Raw genomic sequence first — 23,649 nt, 5'->3', positions numbered from 1 at the left:
TCCTTCTCATTTTATCTGAGTTCTGTTGTATATTTGTGCTCCATAGATTTAATTGCAAACTACAACTGTTTAGTAAGTTAAAGATGTGTTGCTGCTAACGACAGCTTGAAGTGGCGATGAGGTCTTAAGGTTTTTTTGGAAGGTCTTAAAAAGTCTTAAAAAGGTATTGAAATTAACCTCAGGATTCCTGCATATACCCTGTTTTAGTCACCGAGTTCACCAAAGTTGAACTTGACAGGAATTTTTACTTTGTTGCTACAAAGGAATCCATCGATTTCATTAGAATAAGTTTTACCGTTTTAAAGGTTGGTGTTTGTTTGGCTCCTCTTAATCATCAATAAAAGAACAATTTTCAACCCACTTTGAGGTTAAAAAAAAAGCCTTCCATTTTCTATTTTAAAAACCTGGTATCTGGTCGCTGTTTCCTTGTTTCCTGAGAAAAAGCCTGCGGCATGCAACACATGATTTCCTAAAAAACAGAAAAGTAAGTGGGTTTTCAATACGAACAGCGATAACAACCAGGGCTGAACACTCAAAGAACGTCACTTACAGAAAGCCAAACTTCACCCACAGATATTTCAAGGGAATGACATTGTAGTGCCACCCACACTGTTTGTTTGACAGGTGATGTTTGAGAAGTGAAGTGCAGAAACACGACAACAGTAATCAACAAAGACTGAGACACAATAAAAGCAGAGACTAAAGAATTGCCTCTTCAGAAGATAGATGTTGGGAAAGTTTCTCCCGCTCCCACAAAAAATGCTTTATGACACCTTGTAATGTAAATAGTGTCACATTAAAACCAACATAAATGTTATATTCAACATTTATCTCAGAAATGGCAGTCGTATTCTGACTGAAACAGCAGGTGTTTTCCAACACAGAGTGCTTTTATTAATCATTTTTAACATGCAAAACATCTCATTGGTGGTGATGTCAAAAGAAATAGCAACGTAAACACAGAGGCAGTAAATCTGACCCGGTAGTTAATGAATTAGGAAAGACTGTTGTGGTGCTCTCAGCCCCCAGCGTCACACTAATCCTGCCAGTGAGTTTTAAGAATGAGGTGGAGAGTCGAAGCGGGGAGATGAGAGGATCTGAATTCTGTGTAATGGCATCGTTGTACTGCTGTGAAATCAATAATGACATCTGTTGGTTTATTCATTCAACTTATCGCCCTCTGGCTTTCTCTCTCCCTCTCTCTCTAGGAGTCACAGCATGTGACCTCAGGCTACAACACCCAGAGTAAGTTTCCCAGCATCAACACTCACATACTCGCTCTATGGTAATTAACACTGGAGAGGCCATAAAGGCAATACCACCCAGACGAAATGCGAGAAAAGCAGCTTGATGTTCAAATGAATTCATAGCCACAGGAGCATGATAGTCTGCAAACCTTTGCTTTTATCTTTCTGTGTTCATCTGAACAAGTAATCAGACAAACATGGCTTTACACACACAGCTAAATTGGTTTGATTGATTGTGGAGACCATTTGTTTATTATTAACAGCAGCAAGGATGCTCACCCATAGAAACACAGACTTTGTCACTCAGCATTTAGAGGTGGGGACTGAAATACACCAAACTGTGATTTGCTGCCATTCATGGGCAATTACACATTTAGATCATTTATTTCTAAGCACACAGTGAAGTAGTGAGTGGAGCTCAGACTGCCTATCAGATACTTCTAAACTGACAGTATTGACTTGAAGTGGGCAATGTGGATAATATGTTCAGTCACAGTATATGGAATATTACACTGCAAAATTGTGAATCATTATTTAGTGGATTAAAAAAAATCTGTCCAGTTTAAAGACTGAATAAGATAAGAATTCTTATTTTCAGCTTCACTTTAATATCCCAATTACACTTTCCATTAACATACAATCTATATCTGGATATCTTAACAAGACAACAAAAAAAAGATGTCACATTAGTAAAAAGTGTAAATGCATGTAGGACACATTGTGACCAGAAAGTGAATTAAAAATGAATGTAGGGATGTGCTACACACTCCTGCAGTATGATCCAGGTGTTATTTATCCAGTCGTATGCTCAGCACTTCCAAGACACATGCATTTTCACTAAAACCTTACTATTTAAAACAAATCAGTACAAACAGTGTCATGCACTCAAGCGGAGCTCATACATATGTGTGTCCTCAGGCACACTCAGTGCACGTAGCTCTTAGGCAGAAGTGTTTTATAGTGTAACGTTTGTGAAAATGCATGTGTTTGGGAAGTACTGAGCATATGACTGGATAAGTACAATTTGGATTATACCTCACGAGTTGTGTCAGAGTTTTGGAACAGATGTTTTAAAATAGTTTTTCTGTCATTAAACTTGGACCCTGTTCACTTCAATTCATCAAGAATGTGAGAAAAACAAAGCTTTCTTCACAAATTCAAGGTAACATGATGCGAATAACTGATATACAAATTGTCATTTTGTCAGTGAAGTATTTCTTTAATACCAGATGCAAATGCAAAGGACTGTTAATTGAATGTTATTATTCAGATAATGTGTCTCGATATGGATCATGTTAATGGCTGGCTGGTAAATGGCCACGTCTTTCTCATTTTACATCACTGCATTGAGTCACTGCAACATTTTGTCTCTCTCTCTTAAAAATGTAAAGTCTTTAAGCCCAGATTGTTTGTTTGTTTGGTTGTTTTTGGCACAGTAATATTAACCAAATCAAGAATGATCTTTTTCACACAGCAATTATACAGCTGTTTTTACAAGTTTGGCAGTTACGTTACTTTTTAAATACCTGACAAATTAATATCCTATAAATCCAGTATTACCTTAAAAAGCCTTTTTGATTTGCAATCTTGCCAACAATTGTCAAATACATGAAACAATATTGAAAGGAGAGGAACCTTGTTTGATATATAAATGTAAATTATGCAAAATTTAGACCAGTTAATAGAATCTCTTTTGTCTCATGATATATGTGTTATTATATTGCCCAACAGTGCATTTAGTACATTGCAGTAGTTCTGACTCCCAGGCATCAGATCATCAAAAGCTCTTCTGAACTGGTGATCTCGTGTTAACCCCCATCTTGTAGTGTTTGAGATGTTTGTGATGTATATAAAGCTGAAATATTTCCCCACTGGCGCCTTTTTCTCTCTGATATGAACAGCAGAAACACAACTGACTAGAATACAAAGTACAGTGAGAGGGTTCTGTATATCCATCTGGAAAATAAATCATCACCTCAAGTTTTTGTCAGGCAGTGCATATCAGTTAGAATTTTATTTTTTCGCAAACTCCTGTTACCAAAGCAAAGCAAACACACACACGCACACACACACATACATACACCCCAACACTGGAGCCGAATGTCATGTTTTCCAGTGTGATAATAGTAATACACAGCTACAGTGATTTCAGTCTGGCTCCTCGTCAAAAACCAATCAACACACACACACACACACACACACACACACACACACACACACAAACCAAGACACATGCAAAACAGTGATACTTGAATGTCCTCTGTTGTGTTGCAGAGCGATGTACTGTATCCGCTAACAAGCCTGCTGCGAAACCACCAACTGCACCACAGAAGTCGTGAGTATCTCCCTCTCTGAGACACACACACACACATACACACACACACACACACACACACACATGCACATAAACAGAGAATTTCTGACCCGCTGCTGCTGCGTTTGCCTCAAGGTAAAATTAAGCTTGACTCTTGGATGAAATTCACTGCTGGTAGGAGGAAAAAAACATTGTGTGGATCAGAGCGGGAAAGTGCAGCTACATTAATTTAACGTGAGCCAGGAGCATATTGCAACATCTCTGGCTGCAGCCCACTCCACTTCACTCACTGAGCTGTGCAGCAGGATTCATGGCAGGGTGAGATTGGAAAGGAAGAAATCTTGGCTTGTAAATCCACCTCGCGACCCTGATTTATCCTGTGCTCGACCACAGAAGCTCAATGATTTTGTTTTAGAAATTGACAGTTTGCTAAACCCTTTTCCCCAAATACTGATTTCCATTCTTAGCTTAGTAAGTGTAACTACATATGCACGGCCTTTTGCCTTTCCAAAATAAGAGGCACAAGAGGAAAAGTTTATGGGAATGGATTAAACATTGTCTTTATCTGCTCAAACGTAAGCTTCAGACATTAGAATGTCCAGCTAACTAGCGAGAAATGAGTGTTGATTCTGGACATCACGAAAACATACAAACTCCACACAGAAGGGCTCCCCCACCCTGGAGTTCGAACCCCCCACCCTGGGTTCGAACCAGGAACCCTCTAGCCGCGAGGCGACAAAGCTAACCACTGCATCACTGTGCCAACCTGAAACACTGAAACAGACAGTTGATAATATAGATAATTACATTAGCTAAGCTAAACAGTTGAGTTAGAATGAAATACATTACATTTCTCCTTATTCTATTTGCTGCTGCTTTTTTGTTTTCATGTCATCACATGTATTTAAACTGGTGAGGGTGCTAACTTTTTTCAGGTGATAAAGCTTTAGCCTCAGTCTTTTACTGTAGCGCCATGTGTATTCAGCCATTAAATGGACCCATAGAAAATATGTTTGTATATTATTAAATTGTTGTCAGAATTACATTGTGATGACAACGCAATAGCTGCCTGGATTATCAGTTAATGAAACACTACATTTGTGTGCTGCACATACAAAATGCAGGACTCTGACACTAGAACATCAGGTTTGTGTCCAGACTCCTGTCTGTGGTTAGGTTTAGGCAACAAAAGGAAAAGATTGTTCAATGTTAATAGGAAAGGTATTAAAGAAAATAATTCTGTAGTCTCTATGAGTGGATAGTGTATTGCAAGATTGCCTATTTTGGTGGAAAAAAATGAAATTGGTTGTCGGTGAACTTTTTGCTGTTTCAAAATCAGTAGTATACAGAGAGAATTTTGAGTAGACAAAGCTGATCAAGTGCATTTTTCTTTTACAAGATTCAAGTCTGCTGGAAATATTTTAAAGTTTATGAGAGTCAGTGTTTGAAAACCAAGTCATTCAGCTAACATTAGCTTAATTAGCTAGCTAGCTAGCTTATAGAATCTGGCAGTTGTCATTTCAGCCAGCAAAATTGTAGAGTATAGAAAAATAGTCACTGACTAGAAATGAGCAGCCTGGCAATATCTGAAATCAGAGACCTGTTTTTTCAACACAGTAAAGTTCACATGTACCATGTAAGATTGGAAAGTTGACATGTGTAGCAACATTAGCTGAGACTGGGGGGGAGCTTAGCAAACAATTATCCATTTGACAGGGTGACATTAAAATCCAAACCAGAGTAAATTTGTCTGTTTTTACCATCAGAATATTGCCTAAATCCACTTGTAGATGAAAGTGTGACTTAAAACCAAAGCTATAATTTTTTGCTTTCCTCAAATGTTTTGCTTCTTCTTTATTAATTTCTGTCTTCATCTGGGAAAGAGGATTTTTGCTCTATCCCCTGTCATATTAAATGAGAGTTTTCAAGTGCTAAGTGCGATGCATTATTTATACATTTGGTGAAAGCTAATTAAAGAAAATGAGAGAAAATGTGGCAAGCACAGTGTCAAAAAGGAGCTTTTGAAAATGAAAACGACTTGATGGCCAAAAGATGATGCAAAAATCCTGCAAGTTAGGAAAAAGTCAATGCAGTCTATAGTTAGCAGTCATTCAGCAGTAGGTCAGCATGTAAACTCTCATTTCCTCCTCTTTGAGTATGTAGTTACATAGTTAATTATATCTCCATTAGGGTGATGTCTGCTGGAGCTGTAATGCTTTCTTTGGCTTATTATACTATTTTGCTTCCAAAGCCGATAAGCCTATTTTTTTTGATTACTATTGTTTGCCCAGAGGTGTAATTTCTTCTCCTCTTGTATTCAAGCATAAATGCTGCTTTGTTTATTAGGGTGAAATAATTGTTATTGGTTAAAAACAATGCCTATACTGCAGCCATTAGGCTACTCTCTGTTTTTACTGTGATGCTTAACAGCGTGAAATGTTCGGGATAATGAATAGGCCTAACTCGTCTCATTCAAGAGTAATTGTGCTGTTGAGGCTAATTGCTATATTCTTTGCTGAACGTTTACCATTACAGAAAACTCATCCAACAGTAATCCCCGCAAATAGGCTCTGTACCTTAATGCCACATTAGGAACAAAAGCAAGTTTCATTTAGTCTTTCGGTGGAGCAGAGTATGTACCTTCCCACTCCAGGAGTTTCATTATGCTCTGATCCAATCACATGATGTTACGACAACTGCATGTATGCAACAGAGCGGAAGAAGAGAAGGAGACTCTTGTCTAGTCGAACCAGCTTTTGTGTTTGCTCAGTCTGCAGCAGGGTTGTCTCACCTGCTGGCAGCAACAGAAACCCAGAGAACGCCCAGGCTTTTATTATCACTGAGCTCTCTAACAGCAGTGCTGGATTTATTATAATGTGCACAATCACACATGGTGCCCTGCACAGTGTAAGCATCCCACACAGAGCAAGGCACTAACACTGTTAGGGTTAGGAGTTCAGTTCTCTGTTTTGCTCAGTGTGTAAAGAATACAGACTCTTATGCTTTGTCACCACAAAGTAACAGGTGTCTGGTCAGAGGAGGACAGTATGCAGCCAGTGTTATTGTGATGGTATTACACTCTAATAGTATAATGCATGCGTCTGCCAAGTGAATGCAATGCCATAATGTAAATTTTGATTGAAATTTCAGCACACCTGATGGGCATGTTCATTTTCTAATGCATTCAGGTGTAAACAGGGATAGATCTTTTACAATACAAATATGTATCTTTTCTTTCAATTCTTCAACACAGTATGAGTCCAATGAGGCCTCAGCTAGAAGCTCACATTCAAAGCACAAATTATATCCAATCCTGCTGCTTGTTATCAGACAAGCAATGTTTTATGTGTTTGGCAATAGAAGAAATAATACAGTGTCTTAAATTAATTGCTGATAAACTATCCAACACAGTGCATATACAAGCTTGTGTTCAGGTGCATTAGTGCTTCATATAAACAGTCTGTGTAACTAAATGGAAAATAACTTTTAAGCGAACCTCAAAACCTTATCTAGCTGGAGGCTTTGTTCAAATGTCTTTTCTTACCAAGCAACAACCTCTAGGGCCGAAAAATGAAGCCAACGTTGGAAGTGCCAAAAATTGCAGTTCCTCTAATGGCCACTTGAGGCTGACTCCAAGAGCCAGTCAACTCCCAAAGAGCCCCATGTTAAAATGCCCAACTTCACAGCAGAAATAAACATGTTAACAGCCTGGTACAAAAACAGTTTGGGTCTCCATAGCTAATTTCAACATTCATAACAACTGTGCAGAGGGTGAATTTTTAAATAACTCACTGGTTTACATTTTTCTATGGCTTAACGTTATTATTAAGGGTGGGTCACTTTGAGTGACAGGCTGTCTGCCAGGCTTATAAAGGGATATGAAGGGAGAACCAGATACAGTTTTGGAGACAGGGCCCAATTCATTTCTATGAAAGTTGCTTAGTGGCACATGAAGTCAAAAAAGTTTGGCTTCTGATGCCTTTGTGGGCTCCATGGCATCAGGTGACAGACCCAGAAGTTGTAATTCCATGGTTTGGCCACTATGTCAAATTAGCGTCAAGGTCCGGCGCTGTTCTTGGTGGCTTGGGCGTATTTGTCAGATCCACCTCTCACTCCTTCATAGCTCCACCCACTTGCTCAAATATGGTCACTTCTGGCCCCTAAAATTCAAGATGGCAACAAGCAGAATGCCAGACTCAAGGCTTTAAAACGGGAGTCCACAAACCAATGAATGACTCAAAGGTAGCTATGTCCATTATTTTTATATAGTCTATGGTTATTACAGCGTACGGCACAACAATGAACCACATTGTTAGTATCCAGCCTCGATCCAATTCAGTAGCAAGTCAAGTCTTCTGCCCATCATCAGTTTAAACAAATAGTGATTTTTTTCCACCCTTGTTTTATTTGAGTATTTTTAAGAGATAAAAATTACACATTATCTCTGTAAGGAAAAAAGCAAAGATTAGAAGACAGTCTGAAAAATTAAGGTCATTTAGTGCAGCAGAAATCATTTTTCTCTGCTTTACTAGTCTTTAAATCATCTCCTCACCTGCAGCCTTGTCTCATGCCCCTTTTGTGGGTCCCAACACCCCAAGGTGGGAACCGCTGCCTTAGACAAACCTTCAGCCACACTGCAAGTTATGCATTTCACAGCTCACTTTGAAATACAGGGAAAACTTTGAAGTTTGAATGAGCAGTGACGAACATGAAAAGACAATGAAAAGAGCGCCACGCTTAGAAAGTCAAGCATCATTAACAGTTGATCCTGCAGAATCAGTGCAGCAATGAAGGCTTAGCACCAAAGTAGCGTAAATGAGAGGATAAGGTAGACCTCATAGTTAAACACAGCAGGAAAGAAAGCAGAATAAAGGCTATGAGCTGGTCTAAATAAATGAGTGTTGATTGTGGACGTCAATCGGGAGAAACATTTTCAGCATGAGAGTTTTCCCTGTAAGCCAGTCAACTGTGAGGGAGATTTATGTGTGCGTTTTGTTTTGCAGTCTGAGTACATGTGCATCTGAAATTCTCTACAGCGGGCGTGTTGAGCAATCAGTCATTAGCTGAGCGGGGCTTTGATTTAGCTTCGGAAAATATTAACATCCTCTCAGACAAACTTCCTGCAAGTAATGGAGCTCCACTACAGCTTTACTTTAAGAAATAAAAAGACTCCATTTTATGAAGGCAATTAAGAGCCTTGTAGAAATTTGATGCTGTGCCTTCTAAGCTCTGCATGTCATGGTTGTTTTAGTCCATAACTCATTTATATCCGACTGCGTCCATCCTCCTAGATGCCTCCACTTTCTCTTGCATTTTATTCCTTTCCCCCTCCATGCATCCCCTCTCCTCTCTCTCTCTCTCTCTCTCTCTCTCTCTCTCTCTCTGTCTCTACTCAGTCTCCATCTCCCTCTGTCACTCGCTCTCCTTCTCCTCTCCGTCATTATCATCTCCATCTCACTCACTATCTCCCTCTCTCCATCTGTCCCTTCTTATGAAATAAAACATGAATCCATTATTCATTCATTCAAACATATCTATCATCGCCGCGTGCTGCACTGTGCCCCTTATCTGCAAAGCTTTTTCTTATTGTGCTTCAGTTATTCACGACGCGTATGGTCCCATCTGAAAACACCACAACACTGGGGAGTGTTTTTTTAGCAGTGCAAGCACTGACAAGAGTGGTTCGTGAGGCAGTAAAAATCCCTTTAGGGGATTCTCCTGTCATAACAATAGCAGTGCCAGCTTAAAATAACAGTAGTTTGTGTGGAAGGTTTATATAAAGCAATAAAACATGGGAGCTTGCCAATGCACAGCACATAAATACTGAATAATTTGTGTGGTAAGGAGCAGGTGATGCTCTGAGGGGGTCATGTTATCGACTGTGTCTTGTATATCTTTTTCATAGCCTGCATACATCTGTATTGTTAGAATTTCATCTGTAGTGTGGGGAGAATAAAACAAACATGACTAATAAAGGAAACAGGGCAATAAGCGGGTCCTTTTTCTTATAAGAAGCCCTACAAAACATCAGTGTGCGATCCTGACAGAAGGACTGATTTCGGCCCGATCACGTCCTCTTTGTTTCCAAGGAATTCTTGGCTGTAGGTCAGCAGTTGTCAGACAGAAAGTTTCCAGGTGAAAAAACAATCTGGCTTTCCTCTCCGAGCTCTAAAAGCCAAACATCTGGTAGGTTTTTAGTGGCGGAGTGCTCCATCCACTGTCCACTTCCTCATTCTCCAACATGAACCAGCGCTGCTTTTTGCTGTGTAATTAATCTGCTTGCCAGAAAGGTTCTTCAAAGGGAATTGCAGATCACGACTCGCCACATCCGACCTAATACAAGCAGACAGGGGGTCAGGGCCGCAGTAACACGTGTCCCTTTGTCTCTGTGCAGAATGCTGGAGGATGACCTGAAGATCAGCAGCGACGAGGAAGAGGCCGAACAGCAGGTGAGCTCCCTCTACAGTCCCTCCATTCATTTATCTGTGCAAATCATCCCTCGCTCCATCTTTTCCTTCATCTGTTCTCCAATCATTCATGCGTTCACATCCGTTACAGTAAGTTCATCTTTGTATATGTGACATTTACTGATTTCATTCACCTGTCCTTAACTCTTATTTCTGAAAGCGTCCGATCACAATTCATTTCTCTACTCATTTGCTATTTCACTCAGCTGTTTAGGTACCACTGCCAATATTTATTAAACCCTTTCAGTCACAGCTCAAAAACTGTTTTTCCATATACTTCCATTTATCCGTCTCTCATAGACTGGTATTAGCTGAAAATATTGGTGTTTTGCTGTTTGTATTTTTTCTGTATGAGGCTTATTGAAAATTAAGTTACAAAATTCTTGGTTTTAAAATTTTGAATGTGTCAAATATGATTACACTTTGTAGAAAACAGTTATCAAACTAACTAGTAAACTCAGTCAGGTAGTTGGTGAAAGTTTCAGTTACAGCAGCATCATAATCAATAAATAACAGGTGTCAACAACCTTTGTGACTTCAGAGGAGTCAAGGGTCAACATCTAGAATGCGATTGGTTTATAAAAGAGCCCATAACCAATAAATTATTTTGTAAACTATTAAAGAGAGTGGGACACAAACAAACTTTAAAGCTGACAGTAGAGAGATAACAGGAGAAAAGGGCAGAGATGAAGACATACAACTGTCCCATCGTAGTTAGTGGTCAACACCTTAGCCCTTAGGCCACCTGGGCACCCCAAGCTGTTGATATGCTGACTAATAGTGAGGTACACCAATCCACTCATGTGTGAACCTAAATTAAACACCTGTGTAGTGCTGCAGCTGAATGGGTTAACAGGTAAGTATGAGGAAAGAATAGTAATGACAATCATAAGGAGGGAAATGTATGATTTCTTTAAATGTGCAAGACATCAGTAATCTGCAGAAAAAACATACCTGCACATTACTGTCTACTTCCCAATCCTTCCTTCATTCTACATGGATGACACAACACAAACACAAATGGTCTATCTCAGTTAATGTACAGGGATGTACTGAAATTAGAGGATGACCTTTTGTGGTCAACAGATTCTGACTAAAAATTCCAGTTAAATGATTACACTGAGGCTGTAAAAGTTTATTGAGCTCGACTAAATTCTATGGAAAAGCACTTCTTTTTCTTACAAGTACTTTTCAACTACCCTTCAGATCCAGGCACTACCTCCGAGGGCTCTCGTTTACACTATCTGGTCGAAGTGTACACTTAACAGTTAAAGCAACGCTTTCCCATAAATGAGCTTTTCTTACAGAGTAATTGTACAGTGTGCCTTCTTGGAAAGGCTTTATAAACTTACCGGTAAGTACAATAGAAGTGTTATGTCGCATTTGAATGTGTTGACTTGTGTCATACAAGTCACAGCCACCAAACAGGATATTTTTAAGTAATTGCTTTCTTGATGTTGCAAAGAGATCATTGCTTATTACAGTAATTACTTATTCTCATACAAATTATATTTTAACCATGTGAGGGATAAGGAGCATACAGCAAACAGATTCCCTTCATTTGTTAATCATTTTATCTTTACTGTGTGTAATTATAATAAAATATAACTTAAACCAAATGAAAATCTGTTGTAAAATAATTGATTTAAATTTAGCTTAAATGAGGCATTATAAAATAAAGTTAAACAAAAACTAAACACATAAGTAAAAAAATGAGTTTCGAAAATTGTTCCTGACCTTGCAAACAGCAGTTGATACAGCAATATCACATTAAGGTCCATTAAGTAGCTGTTCTGGAGCTTTCGATCACATGACTGTCAATCGATGTTTTCCCAGTTGCCATGGAATTTGAGGCACTCAAAGAACTTTTCCTCTCAATTTAATCAATCTTATTGTGAAGTTCATGTGATATAATCAAAAGGGACTAAATGGACCTTGTGGTGATGTTATTCTTTTTCCAGCTGAAAAAGATAATCAGACTCACTCTCTAGTGATTCTGTTTCATTATTCTGTCTTTAAATGATGAGATGATAATTGAATTTTAAAATGCAAATCGCAAAATTTATTTTATAAGCCTTTCATATTTACCTTTGTGTTATTCTATTTACTAATGTGTCAGTATATCATTTATGCTTTAACATTTATAGTTTCTATGTTGTGATTGCTTTGATTTAAAGACCTGTAAGCAGTTACCGTGCCACCTACAAATGAACTGAAGTCCCACCCACAGAGTAACAGGTGGAGCACTCAGGCCTGTCCTTCTACTAATAGTATTTGTATTACTAGTTTTTGCTTTAAGTTTTGTGAAACATCATTTAAATGCAAATGTAATTCATAAAGTTATAATAGCTTTTTAAAATTGATCAACTTATTAGTTGATTGTAATTAAACATACTTAATGTTTCTAATTATTCCAGTGGCACACTTCAGGCTTTATAATTTGGGGGCTAGAAAACACACAGAGTCATAATTTAAGGTCTGAATTTGAACTCAGAAAAGCCATACCTAATGTGTCGTTGGTCTTTAAAAATCCTTTAAGATATTAAGCATGATGTTGTTTTCGATCCAATAGGGGTGTTTCCCCATGTTCAGTTCAATATCCATTGACCAGAGAGGTCGTGTTTGTCACTCCGGGGCACTTTGCATATGAGCAATGCAGTTGTCCTGCTCCTCTTGTCTTGTTTTCCAGTATGGAACTTGGCACCATGGCCCTCTCTCTCCTCTAATCACTATCATCATGCACTAATGATGCCAGAGATGAGTTCAAAGCAGTCAGTGGGGGTCGTGCTGCTGCCCCCTCCCCGACTGTGCGGACTGATATCAGCACTCATCAAAGAGTCCATGAGACATTTTCTGTTAATGAAAAGATACCGATTCCTCTCATCCTCTTTTAACTGTCCTTCTGATTGTATAATTACAATGATGGTAGATTTTATAATTATAAATGATGGCAGGTCATTTATAGTGGTTTTAGTTACTGTAATTATGCTAAAAGTAGATCTGTTCATTACACATAGTTAGAGTGCATTCAGAAGTGTAGCGAGTGGCTTCCTTAATCAAAGGGTTACATGTGATTACTCTTAGTATTAGGAATAGACAGGATGAAAAAGGATACAGTTAATTCTGTCTTTCTTTCACTTTTCTGTCTGAAGTGTATCATAATCCCTCGTTAAACACACAGTGACATTAAAACTGTGTTTTATATCAAATCCCTGTTTTTTCTCCTGCTGTGAAACTTTGAATTATTTTTGATGAGTCATCTAAAACTTGGGAGGCGTATGGATAAATGTATCATATCAAATGTTTGTATCATTGTATAAAACTGCACCTGACTGTTAGCTAGTGGGTTGTCATCCCTAGCAGAGCAATGTCATACTGTAGTAGGAGGTGTGTGTTTGGATTGAAGTTTAATTTATACAGTTCTTTGTCATCATCTACCTCCTGATCTTGCAACGTGGGTGAGGGTGGTGGATAGTAGGTGGAGGTCCTCTACAGCTCCAATGTAGATTTTTATTGACATTTCAGCACTTATTTTTGTTTTTATCCATAGTCTGTATAAAAGAAGTGGACGTAGCGTCCGGGTCTTAAAAGTGAAGGTAGTGCAGAGGTGCCTTAAACCTGCATTCTTTCTTAAGGACAGCAGGGGGCGACTCCACTGGTTGCAAAAAGGAGACCCTTCTTCTCACCATGTATTCAAAGATATATGATTATAAGTAAATACTAGACCCCAAGATGGTGCCTATTCAATACAGTGGAGTTGCTTGCCTGGCGCCAAAAAAAGTTTCTAGCTTACGGATTTACTTTTAAGGCTTTTCAAAGAATGCTGGGACATGGTCTTTGACCCCGTGGGAGCTAAGAGGTATGACACGTGCAATGTAACTGGAGCTGCAGTGTTGTTGTTACAGCAGACTTCACTAGAAACAAAGAGATAGTGGTCTTTGGGTGCGCTTGACCTGACAGAACTTTTGGGTACACTCAAAGTGATGGTGGTGTTGGTTTATGGACTTTTATGAAGCACCTTTTCAGTAATCACAGAATTGTAATTCTCAGCTTTATCTTTACTTTCTCATTTAAAATATATTCTGAATCAAGGCCGTCTGCAGATGCCTATGATAATGTGCCACCCATTGAGCCTTTCAGCAGGTACAGACCAGTTTTCACTGCGCATGTGTTGTACCCCAAAGATATGACGTGATATGACGCTGTGAATTCTCCTCTTCTCAACCTGCTTGGTTTACTTTAGCAATTTTGACCCACTGAATATGCACAGAAGTGTTTCTCCCGCTGGCCCCACTTGCAAGTTCCTGCTCAACTTATAGGACTTTACATTGTGATGACGTCACAGATTTTGAAATTGCTTTTTTCGGCTTGAGGAAAGGTTTACAAATATAAAACCTCCATGGATCAAAAAATCAGAAAAGAAAGACTCATAAGTGACCTTGTTTGCAGTTTGAGGTGTTCTGTCAACAGCTGTACCGACTTCTCCTTTATAATGGTGTTCTATGGGGAAAAGTCTTTTTGGGCTGCAGTGGATTTTTTCACTGCAATGACACGAGTGTCTACGGTGAAAATTAGTGGTAATGCTGAGGGATGTCCCTGGGGCCTGGGTTTATTAACATAGTAAATATTTTCCTAATGGGTTTATGGTCATAATCGCTAGTTTCAAGTGTTCTTCAATACAAAATAATGTTCAGTTTCTAAATTATGATCCCATTTTGAGTGAAATAGACGATAAAGCATGGATTACTTTAGGATGTGGCTACCTTGTGATTGACAAGTTGCTACCACAACAACCTCTCAATTAGAACAGAGACGTAGCAATCCGTGTCCGGGCTCTGTGGACGTTTAAATAGCCATGAACTTGTTTTTGAGTGTTGTCCATGTTTTTGTCTTAAAACTTTGACTCCCTCACAGTGTGTTTTTAGGTCATGAAGGTATAGGTGGGTGTGCATAGTGTGTCTTTGGGTTCTAAGTCAGATCCACCTCTCCCTCCTCCACAGCTCTACACCCTCATCCAAATATGGTCACTTCTGGCTCCAAAAAACCAAGATGGCGACAGCCAAATGCCAAACTCAAGGCTTCAAAACAGGAGTCCACAAACCAATGGGTGACATCACATTGGTTACATTTAGTTCTTTACACAGTCTATAGTCTTACCTTGAAATACAATGGTAGCTAATATGGTTAACTGTTGGCTTGCTTACAGCCTGTCTCTGTTGTTAGTTGGACTAAACTAAATTTTAAGCTAAACTTTAAAGTGGCCTGAAGATCCATCACAGACATCGCTCATCTGCTACAATATACCAACTAACGGGCAAATGCAGTTTTATAATGATGATGGGGTAAGCTAGTCTCAGCACATCATATTTGATAAGATAAATGTATGTATACACTCTCTTGTTAAAGATGAGCCATTAAAAATATTTCAGTGTTTTATATGTTTTTTTAAAACACATGAAGCGTATGCCAAGTGATAACTGTACAATTAACACAAGTACACAAGATTAGAACTTGGAAAATATATTTTTTGTATTTCATCGTGTCTTCTGTGGAAGAAAGTGTGATTCCCAAAATGTTGAACTCTTCTTTCAAGTCTCCACCACACACTGGCCCTCTGTGTTTTTATCTTGTCGTCAATCTCTTTCTCTTTGGATGTCTGGCGAGGGAGTGATCAACATAAACAGAGGAAAGTGAGAAAGACAAAGAAAAGAAAGTGAGTAAGCTAGTGGGACAGAAAGAGAGAAAGCAAGACCAAGACAGCTGAGACAGACTGATAACAATGCAGACAGGAGGCGAAGATAAAGAGAGGGAGAGATGGAAAGAAAAGAAGAAGAGTAAGCGAGAGACAAAGAGATAGAATGAGAATGATGGTGAGAGAGAGAGAGGCTGGGATGAATTCAGTGGCATTTTTCTGTGCATGCTGTTAACAGGCTTATAGCAAATGAGTGCATGGTGTATTATCAAGCTTTTATAGCCTGAAGTAAAACACAACACACAGAAACACACACATTCTTAATCAAATACACAAATACACACATACAAGCACATACAGTGTACACATGGTGACTTATATTCACAAGCATTTGCGCCAGCAAACACAAAACTATAAACACATACTGACAGTCTTTCTCTCTCTCTTAGACACACACACACACAGTCATTAGTATGCTGTGGCACAACGCTGTGAGGGCAGCAGAGGAGTATGATGAATATGTTTTTGGCACAGAGCAAAGAGAGACGGAGGAGAGGAGGGAATTGAAAGAAAGAGCAGAGGAAGGAGGGATGGAGGAGAGAGGGGAGAGAAGACAGGAAACGAGAGATAGTAGGAAAGAGAGAGATGTTCCTAATGACTTTAGAAACTGACAGAAAAACAGCAACCCAATTACCGCTGCAGGACTGTCCTTTGTCTCTCTATCTCCCTGCATTTCTCTCTTTTCTCTCTGCGAGCTTGTGATGACAGATCACCTTGGTCAGAGCAAAGTCAAGCTTAAAAGCTCTGTCTTTATATAAAGATACAGTTGCAGCTGGTAAAAATGTCCAGCACACTGGGGAACATGGTTGTTTCCACTCCACACCGAGGCACAGTTAGCGAGCTGCAAAAATATTTAGTCACGTTTTCTGAGGTGTTTTCGTACATGTGCAGTACATGTTCTGTTCTATCACATAATAAATCAAACTTGAGAAAAAGAATAGAAGACCAGTTCCAGTAGCTGTAAGACAGATCTGTGGGTGAAAGGTTCTGTTCAGTATGTTACATTCAGAGCATTAATATAGCAGCAGACCACTATTTGCCATGTAAAGTCAATGACGTCCTGAGCAGAGAATAAAGTCTCACTACCTCTGTGTGTGTTGTAATCATAGACTGTATATATATATAATGTACGTAGCTTCTGTGGCAACACCAGTTGGTGTATAGACTCCTGTTCTGAAGCCTTGAGTTTGGCATTTCAGCCGTCGCCATCTTGTTTTTGTTTTTTTGGAGCCAGAAGTGACCATATTTAGGTAAGAGGCTGGAACTGTGAAGGAGTGTGGGGTGGATCTAACTGTGTAGCGTAGAACACTATCGGCAGACAGCCTGTCACTCAATAATGTTTACTTTTAATAATGTGTTACTTTAAGCCTTAATAAAATGTAAATGGGTGGATTACATAAAAATTCATCTTCTGTACAGTTGTCACAATTGTTGAAATTAGCTATTGAGACCACAACGTTTTTGTACCAGGCTGTAAACATGTTTATTTCACCTGTAAATTTTAGCCTTTTAACGCGGGGGTCTGTGAGGATTGGCTCTGTTTTGGAGCCAGCCTCAAGTGGCCATTCAAAGAACTGCAGTTTTTGGCACACCTGCATAAGCTTCATTTTTCAGCCCCAGAGGTTGCCACTTTATTACAACAGCGTAGTGCCCACCCTCCAGAACCCTCATAGTCAACACTGTTTGCTCTGTCATCACTGTTGCCATTGTTTAGCGCTGTTTATGGAGTTAGCAGTGTTAGCTGCTAGCCAGCTCAGCGGCCTCCATGTTGAGATCCGTGTCCAGATAACTTGTACACTCTGAATTTTGCATAGAGCTCCTTAAAGGACATAAACATAATAGCATGCAGAGCTGGTCTGGTGGCAGTAGTAAGTGTTGTACACACCCAACTAAGGATGGGTCATGATGTTTTAACTTTTGAATAGTCATTAAATAATAAAAAGATTAATTAATTTATGCAGCTGTCATCTTGTCTTAAAAATACACATTTCGCTTTTTTTTTTTTTTCCTTAACTGTTGCCTGGTTTTAATGCATTACAACCAGGCACTGGTAAAACATGAGCTGTACATTCAGCTCGGCTTTTTTCCGCACAAGGGCATATAGCATTTGCTACAGTGCTGTGAGATGTGCTACATGCTACTGTACTAGAGGTGTCATCATATATCAAGACTGATACTAACCGTGATATTTAAAAATTAAATATTGATATTATGTTAATAATACACATACCATGATATTGTATTAATAATACAGCATATCCTAAATTAATTCTGTTTCTGTCCATTCTGACTTTGTTCGACTCCCCCAACACCATCTGGTTGCATTTTCACCATCCCTTAAGTGAATTTGCTTTTTTTTGTAAACTTTTGTACAGTTATGGTTAAAGACTCTGTCTCCACCTCGCCACACTCGTGTTTTCAGTGAATGAAAAATAAATGAAATTAAGGTGCCAGAGCATGCGAGCGGAGCGGAGTGGACGGATTTTGTGTTGAGCGAGGAGCGGCTATTTTTTTTAGAAGGTGGAGCGGAGCCTTATCTCTCGCTCCAATTTTGCTCTGGTCGCTCATGCCCCACCCAGAATGCATCTTTGCACCTGCGCACACCCACACTATTTTCTTTCAGAACTATGGAGTTTACTGTGTACTTCAGAAAAGAAACTGAGAAGAGAAGCAGCGGTACCTTGGAGAAGGGTCCCTAACTGCGGGGAGAGGTGAGAGGGCTTCCCCGGAGGTTGGCCGCTTAACCCGGTCCGTCTCCTCCACACTTTGACTTATTTCCACCCTGCCAACAGCGGTACCGTGTAGAACGGTCCCTAACTGCTGGGAGAGGGCTTCCCTGGAGAATCTACCAAGCTCATGTTTTATTTGTGAATAGAAGATTACTGGTTAGGGTAGTACGACGCAGTTTTTTTGAGCGGAGTGGTGAGCGAGTGGAGCGGGATAAAATTTATGATGGAGTGGAGCGGAGCGAAGAATGCGCAGAACCAAGCGGAGCGGACGAGCGGCGCAAAGTGACAGGTCTGTGAGCGAGGAGCGGAAATATTCACCCGCTCTGCTCACATGCTCTGTAAGGTGCAGTGTAGATGTACTGTGATGGAAATGAGAAACCATTCGACTGGGAGATGCAACCACATGGTTTATGTGTTAAAGTTTGAGTCTGCTGTTTAAAGAGAGTTGGAGTGAATGTGCAAAATAAGGCTGAAAGTCCCATTCCAGGCGTTGAGTGACACTGTGACTTTTCCATTTAGTCCCCAGTGTTCGGTAGTGGCGAAAAGTACATTTGATGAGGGTGGAGGGATCTTCGAAGAATGGTTGAATAGTTCCCAGTGAATATTGAATAGTATTTTTGCTTGAAATGCCTGTCCCTGCACTCATCCAGTCACAGCTATTGATGATATAAGTCCATCTGGTTTATACCGACCTTAACTTGATGCAGACTCTATTGCCCTTTGCATCCGACATTTTGACTTGCCATAGTGGGAAAAGCACAGGTGTTACTAAACACTAATAACGATGGCTTCATTCTATTCAATTGTCCCAGTAGGCCATGACAGTGTGACAGTGAGCTAACATGAACAACACCAGGACTCTGAAACTAAAGCAGCTAAATGGAATTCAGCCATCTTGAATAGGTTTTTCATTTCCCGACATTGCTACATGCTGCTTTGATTAATGACTCTGAATCAGACAGATCCTGAAGCATATCTCGTTATCAAAGTAGTTACTCGATGACAGTTTAAACAGCCTCACTTATTAAATATGTGGACTTTTCTGTATGATGTAGCACCACTGCTCGTTTTCCCAGACACTTAATAAGGATAATATTGTATTTCATAAAAATGGAGTAATTTCCTCTGACGGTAGTGAGGGAACTTTTCATTTTAGGCCAGGCAAGGCATCGGCTCTGTAAAATACTGCAGCAAACCCTGGCATATTATTTGTATTCTTGGTGTAGAAAACATCATAGTGTAGTTAAAGGTACATTGTGGAGATGACCATTGGTAGCACTATGGAGAATTATTTTCATTGATTTGATCCTTTTTTGTTAATCTTAGGCATGCACAGGAGCACACAAGCAACGCAATACATTGTCCTGCTCATGGTTACATCCAATTGCACTGATCAATACAAGGTGACTGTAATGCATCTGAGAAAACAACTGAAGAAGGTGACTGCTAGCTAGCAAACAAAGATGTAAGGATTAAAATATCCCCCCAAAATCGGATTAGTTTCTCACATTGTTTTATGAGGAAGGAAATACAGTTAATACTTTTGTTAAGGCCTTAAGGATGCACAGAATGTGTTTGGGTGAGAAACACTGACTGTAAATGCAAGTTTGTGTAGGTATATTTAATCACGTGGGCTCTGCTGAAAATGATCCTGAAGTGAGCAAGTCTGACTGTTCACCACTTCAGTGGAAGTTTACCACTAAGGATTTAAAACATATAGTTACTCAGTGCCTCACATCACAGTTTGGGTTAGCTTAAATGCTTGAATTTTTTTAAAATTTGAAAAAGCAAGGCCTATGTGAATGTTTGTAGAGAACACAAGGGTCAAAACACAGTATGAAGCACAACTTTAATGAAAGAAGCTGAGGTTTTGGAATAATTATGCCTTTTTTTTTCTTTTCTTTTTTTTTTCACACAGTTTGCTTGAATAATCACCAGCTTCTGCAAACTGGCTGCTGTGATACAGTAAATGTGTCTTATCATGTGTATTTGATTATTGTAGAGGTAATAACATTGGTCGAGTGTTACATCCATTGTGTCTGCAAGTCTTTAACCCTGTAAGACCCAGATATAGAAAAAATGAGCAATTTTTTTTTGACCTCTCAGATATTGTTTTAGGAGGCCTCTGATGTAGAAATCAAAGAGTTTTCAAATTTTTTACATTTTAGTAAGTTTATAGGGAAATTTGTAAATTTGCAACGTTGGGCATAGTTGGGAGCAGAACTTCTGTGTTTGTACTCACTTTGTCTGATTCTGTGTTTGTACTCACTTTGTCTGAACAGATATACAGAACATTTAAGTATTCATTTGCAGGGTTTATTGCTTACTTAGCCCCATAACAGTATATATCATGAGTAATAATCACACAACAATCATAGTTTTATGAATAAGCATTTATAAATAAAAATATTGGAAAAAAATATATTTACAAAAATTTTTCCTCCGTCACTTTCAGTGTGGTTTACTACATTCAAACAATACTGTCTGGCTGGCCTATTATACTCTCTGCTTATCATACTAAAAGGAACACATGCATCCCCCCAGAGCACTTACAGGTTCACATTCAAGACCATTCGCACCTGTCCCTGAACAATGTAACAGGCATTGGATCGTTAAATTCATGGGCTAAAGAGATATTGTTGGTCCACTGATCCCAATTAAGGTGATAAAAACCTTTGGATGATGGCAAATACATTCAGTTTCTTATTTTCATTTTCAAGACCACATCACATTACATACAATAACAGAAGGATGGCACACGGCGTGGCCAAAGTACAACCAATGTTACTCAAACAGAGGAAGAACGTTCTTTAGACAAAACACGCAGTTAACAGATGACTTTAGATGGACGGTTCAAATAATACTTTGGCTAATACCTTTCTCTGGAAGTCATTAAGCTTCATTCTGACATTCAAACTGAATATGAAACTCATGTCCCACACCATCATCATCATCGTCATCATCATCACAGAGGTTACAGATCCTCTGGTTTCTGTCCAGCCCGTCACATCTTCACTGACTTCAGGACTTCTGGTGTTATTTACTCTAAAGTTACAAACAGCCTTTTTTGTTTTCATGCCACAGATCCTTCTCCAGTTTAAACTCTTGTTTAAATATATATTATATACCACATGATGTCACACTGCTGAGCTCACTTTACCACTTTTGTATTAGCCTCTGTTCATCAGTTAGTTTGAACCAGCTGATGTTGTTACACTTTGGTGTAGCGATGGGCAAAGCAGTTCTTTAGATGTTACTGAATCACTAAAGGAACACATGCATCCCCCCAGAGCACTTACAGGTTCACATTCAAGACCATTCGCACCTGTCCCTGAACAATGCAACAGGCATCCCCCCAACAAATCCAGAACATTCAGAACCTGTTTTTCTATCTCCTAATGCTACAAACTGCTGCTTGGGCAACACTGAGAAAAATAGCTCAGGATCATTTAGAAGTTAAAAAACAAACAAAAAACTACAAAGATACAGGGAGTTTCAAATACTGCTATAGATGCTGGAGTTTCAAATACCCCATACAATTTATTCATGTGTTTAATTATGGTCTAAGCTAAACTAAGTAAAAATTTAACAGAAAAGCACATTTAGAGCTTCGTTACAATGAATCATCTAATACTTTAAATTTCTACTACTTTTTTTTTCAATTTGTGACCATGTGAGAAGTGCAGTGACCTTATGTAATGTGTAAGGAGCACAGGCTATTTTGACTACCACACTGACCCAACGTTGTAGAATTACAACATAGACATAACAAGCTATAAATCAAATTTGATGAATGTTTTCCAAAATAACTAAATATGTACATGTTCTAGACATTGTAATAAACAAAAAAAAAATATTTAAGGAATTTTACTTACTTTAATCCTGACAAATCCAGTCATGCAAAAAAAAGGAGATGAGCTCAACGGGAAGTTTGCAGGTAGAGTGAGTTCATGGCCAGATGACCAGACCTATAAACACTTCCTCTATCCAATAGCATTGTGAGGACAAACAATAGGACCCATTAACTATGTAAATGTGGTCTTGAGAAAAAACAAACATTTGCAGGCCTTTTTTTAGAATTGTTAAAAGTGATGTTGTAAATTTGCAACAGTGGGTTTTACAGGGTTAAAAAGTCTTAATCTGTCTTAAATTCAATTTTGTAAAGACTAGGCATTAAAAGTAAGTGAAAAGTCTTGCATTTAAATTTGCAGGACAGTGTTCAACATAACATTTTTTCCCCACTGGCCCGTAGTTCAGAGTTTTACTGGCCCCTTGTATATTCTTACTGGCCCAAGTAAAAAAAAAAAGAGAGAGAAAGAGGAAAAAAAATGTCTATAAAACTTTTACAAAAACATGTAATTTAACTTCATTTCATTTAACTCCATTATACCTCACCTTAGTGCGTGATGGTATGTACAGCAGTCCTCACAGAAGCTGATGTATGATGTCACAGCCTCTGTGTACTCATCCACTTCTTAGATGACCTCACAACAGGTTTACAGAGCTTTAACTTCTGCCTGTATGAGGGAATCAGTTGGACGGTGGCGTGGTCAGAGTGGCCCAGTGCAGTGCAGGGGACAGCTTGATAGGTGTTGTTAACAGTTGTGTAACAGTGATCCAGGATATTCTTCTCTCTGGTTGGACATTTTATAAACTGTATTTGGGGAGTTCATGGGTGAGGTTACCTTTGTTAAAGTTGCCAAGGACAATAGGAGTCTGGGTAAGTCCGCTCCACACACAGTAGGTTGTCTGGTCGGCGAGCGTGCGCTGTAGCCTACCTCCTGCACATTGGCCTGCGGTGGGATGTAAACACCGACCAGAATGAATGAAACAAACTCACGGGGGTAGTAAAAAGGTTTGCAGTTGATGAAAAAAGATTCCAGATCAGGAGAGCAGTGCTGCTGGATCACTGTCACGTCATTACACCAGCCGCTGTTAGTGTAAAAACAGATACCTCCACCTTTAGTTTTGTCGGAGTGTTCCGTGTTACGATCCGCTCTAAAGAGTTGGAAGCCTGCCAGCTGCAGCGCGGAGTCCGGTATCGATCCACACAGCAACGTCTCTGTGAAGCACAAAACTGCAGATGTAGAAAGTCTCAGTTTTTCGCCATCAGTAGCTGAAGTTCATCCAGTTTATTGGC

At 39.2% G+C, this 23,649-nt stretch overlaps 1 protein-coding gene across 1 annotated transcript in view; it reads left to right on the top strand.

The window, feature by feature from the left end:
• aff2 (AF4/FMR2 family, member 2) overlaps positions 1-23,649 on the top strand; it is a 225,209-nt gene that overhangs the window by 135,465 nt on the left and 66,095 nt on the right. Inside the window, exons 7-9 of the mRNA XM_050043221.1 lie at positions 1,209-1,245; positions 3,522-3,582; positions 9,956-10,010. Of these exons, the coding sequence (XP_049899178.1) occupies positions 1,209-1,245; positions 3,522-3,582; positions 9,956-10,010 (153 nt within the window). The remainder of the gene's footprint in view (positions 1-1,208; positions 1,246-3,521; positions 3,583-9,955; positions 10,011-23,649) is intronic.

This window comes from Epinephelus moara, chromosome 4, assembly GCF_006386435.1.
Source record: "Epinephelus moara isolate mb chromosome 4, YSFRI_EMoa_1.0, whole genome shotgun sequence".
NCBI lineage: Eukaryota > Metazoa > Chordata > Actinopteri > Perciformes > Serranidae > Epinephelus > Epinephelus moara.
Note: the sequence above shows the minus strand (reverse complement) of the source record. Positions and strands in the feature narration are given on the sequence as shown.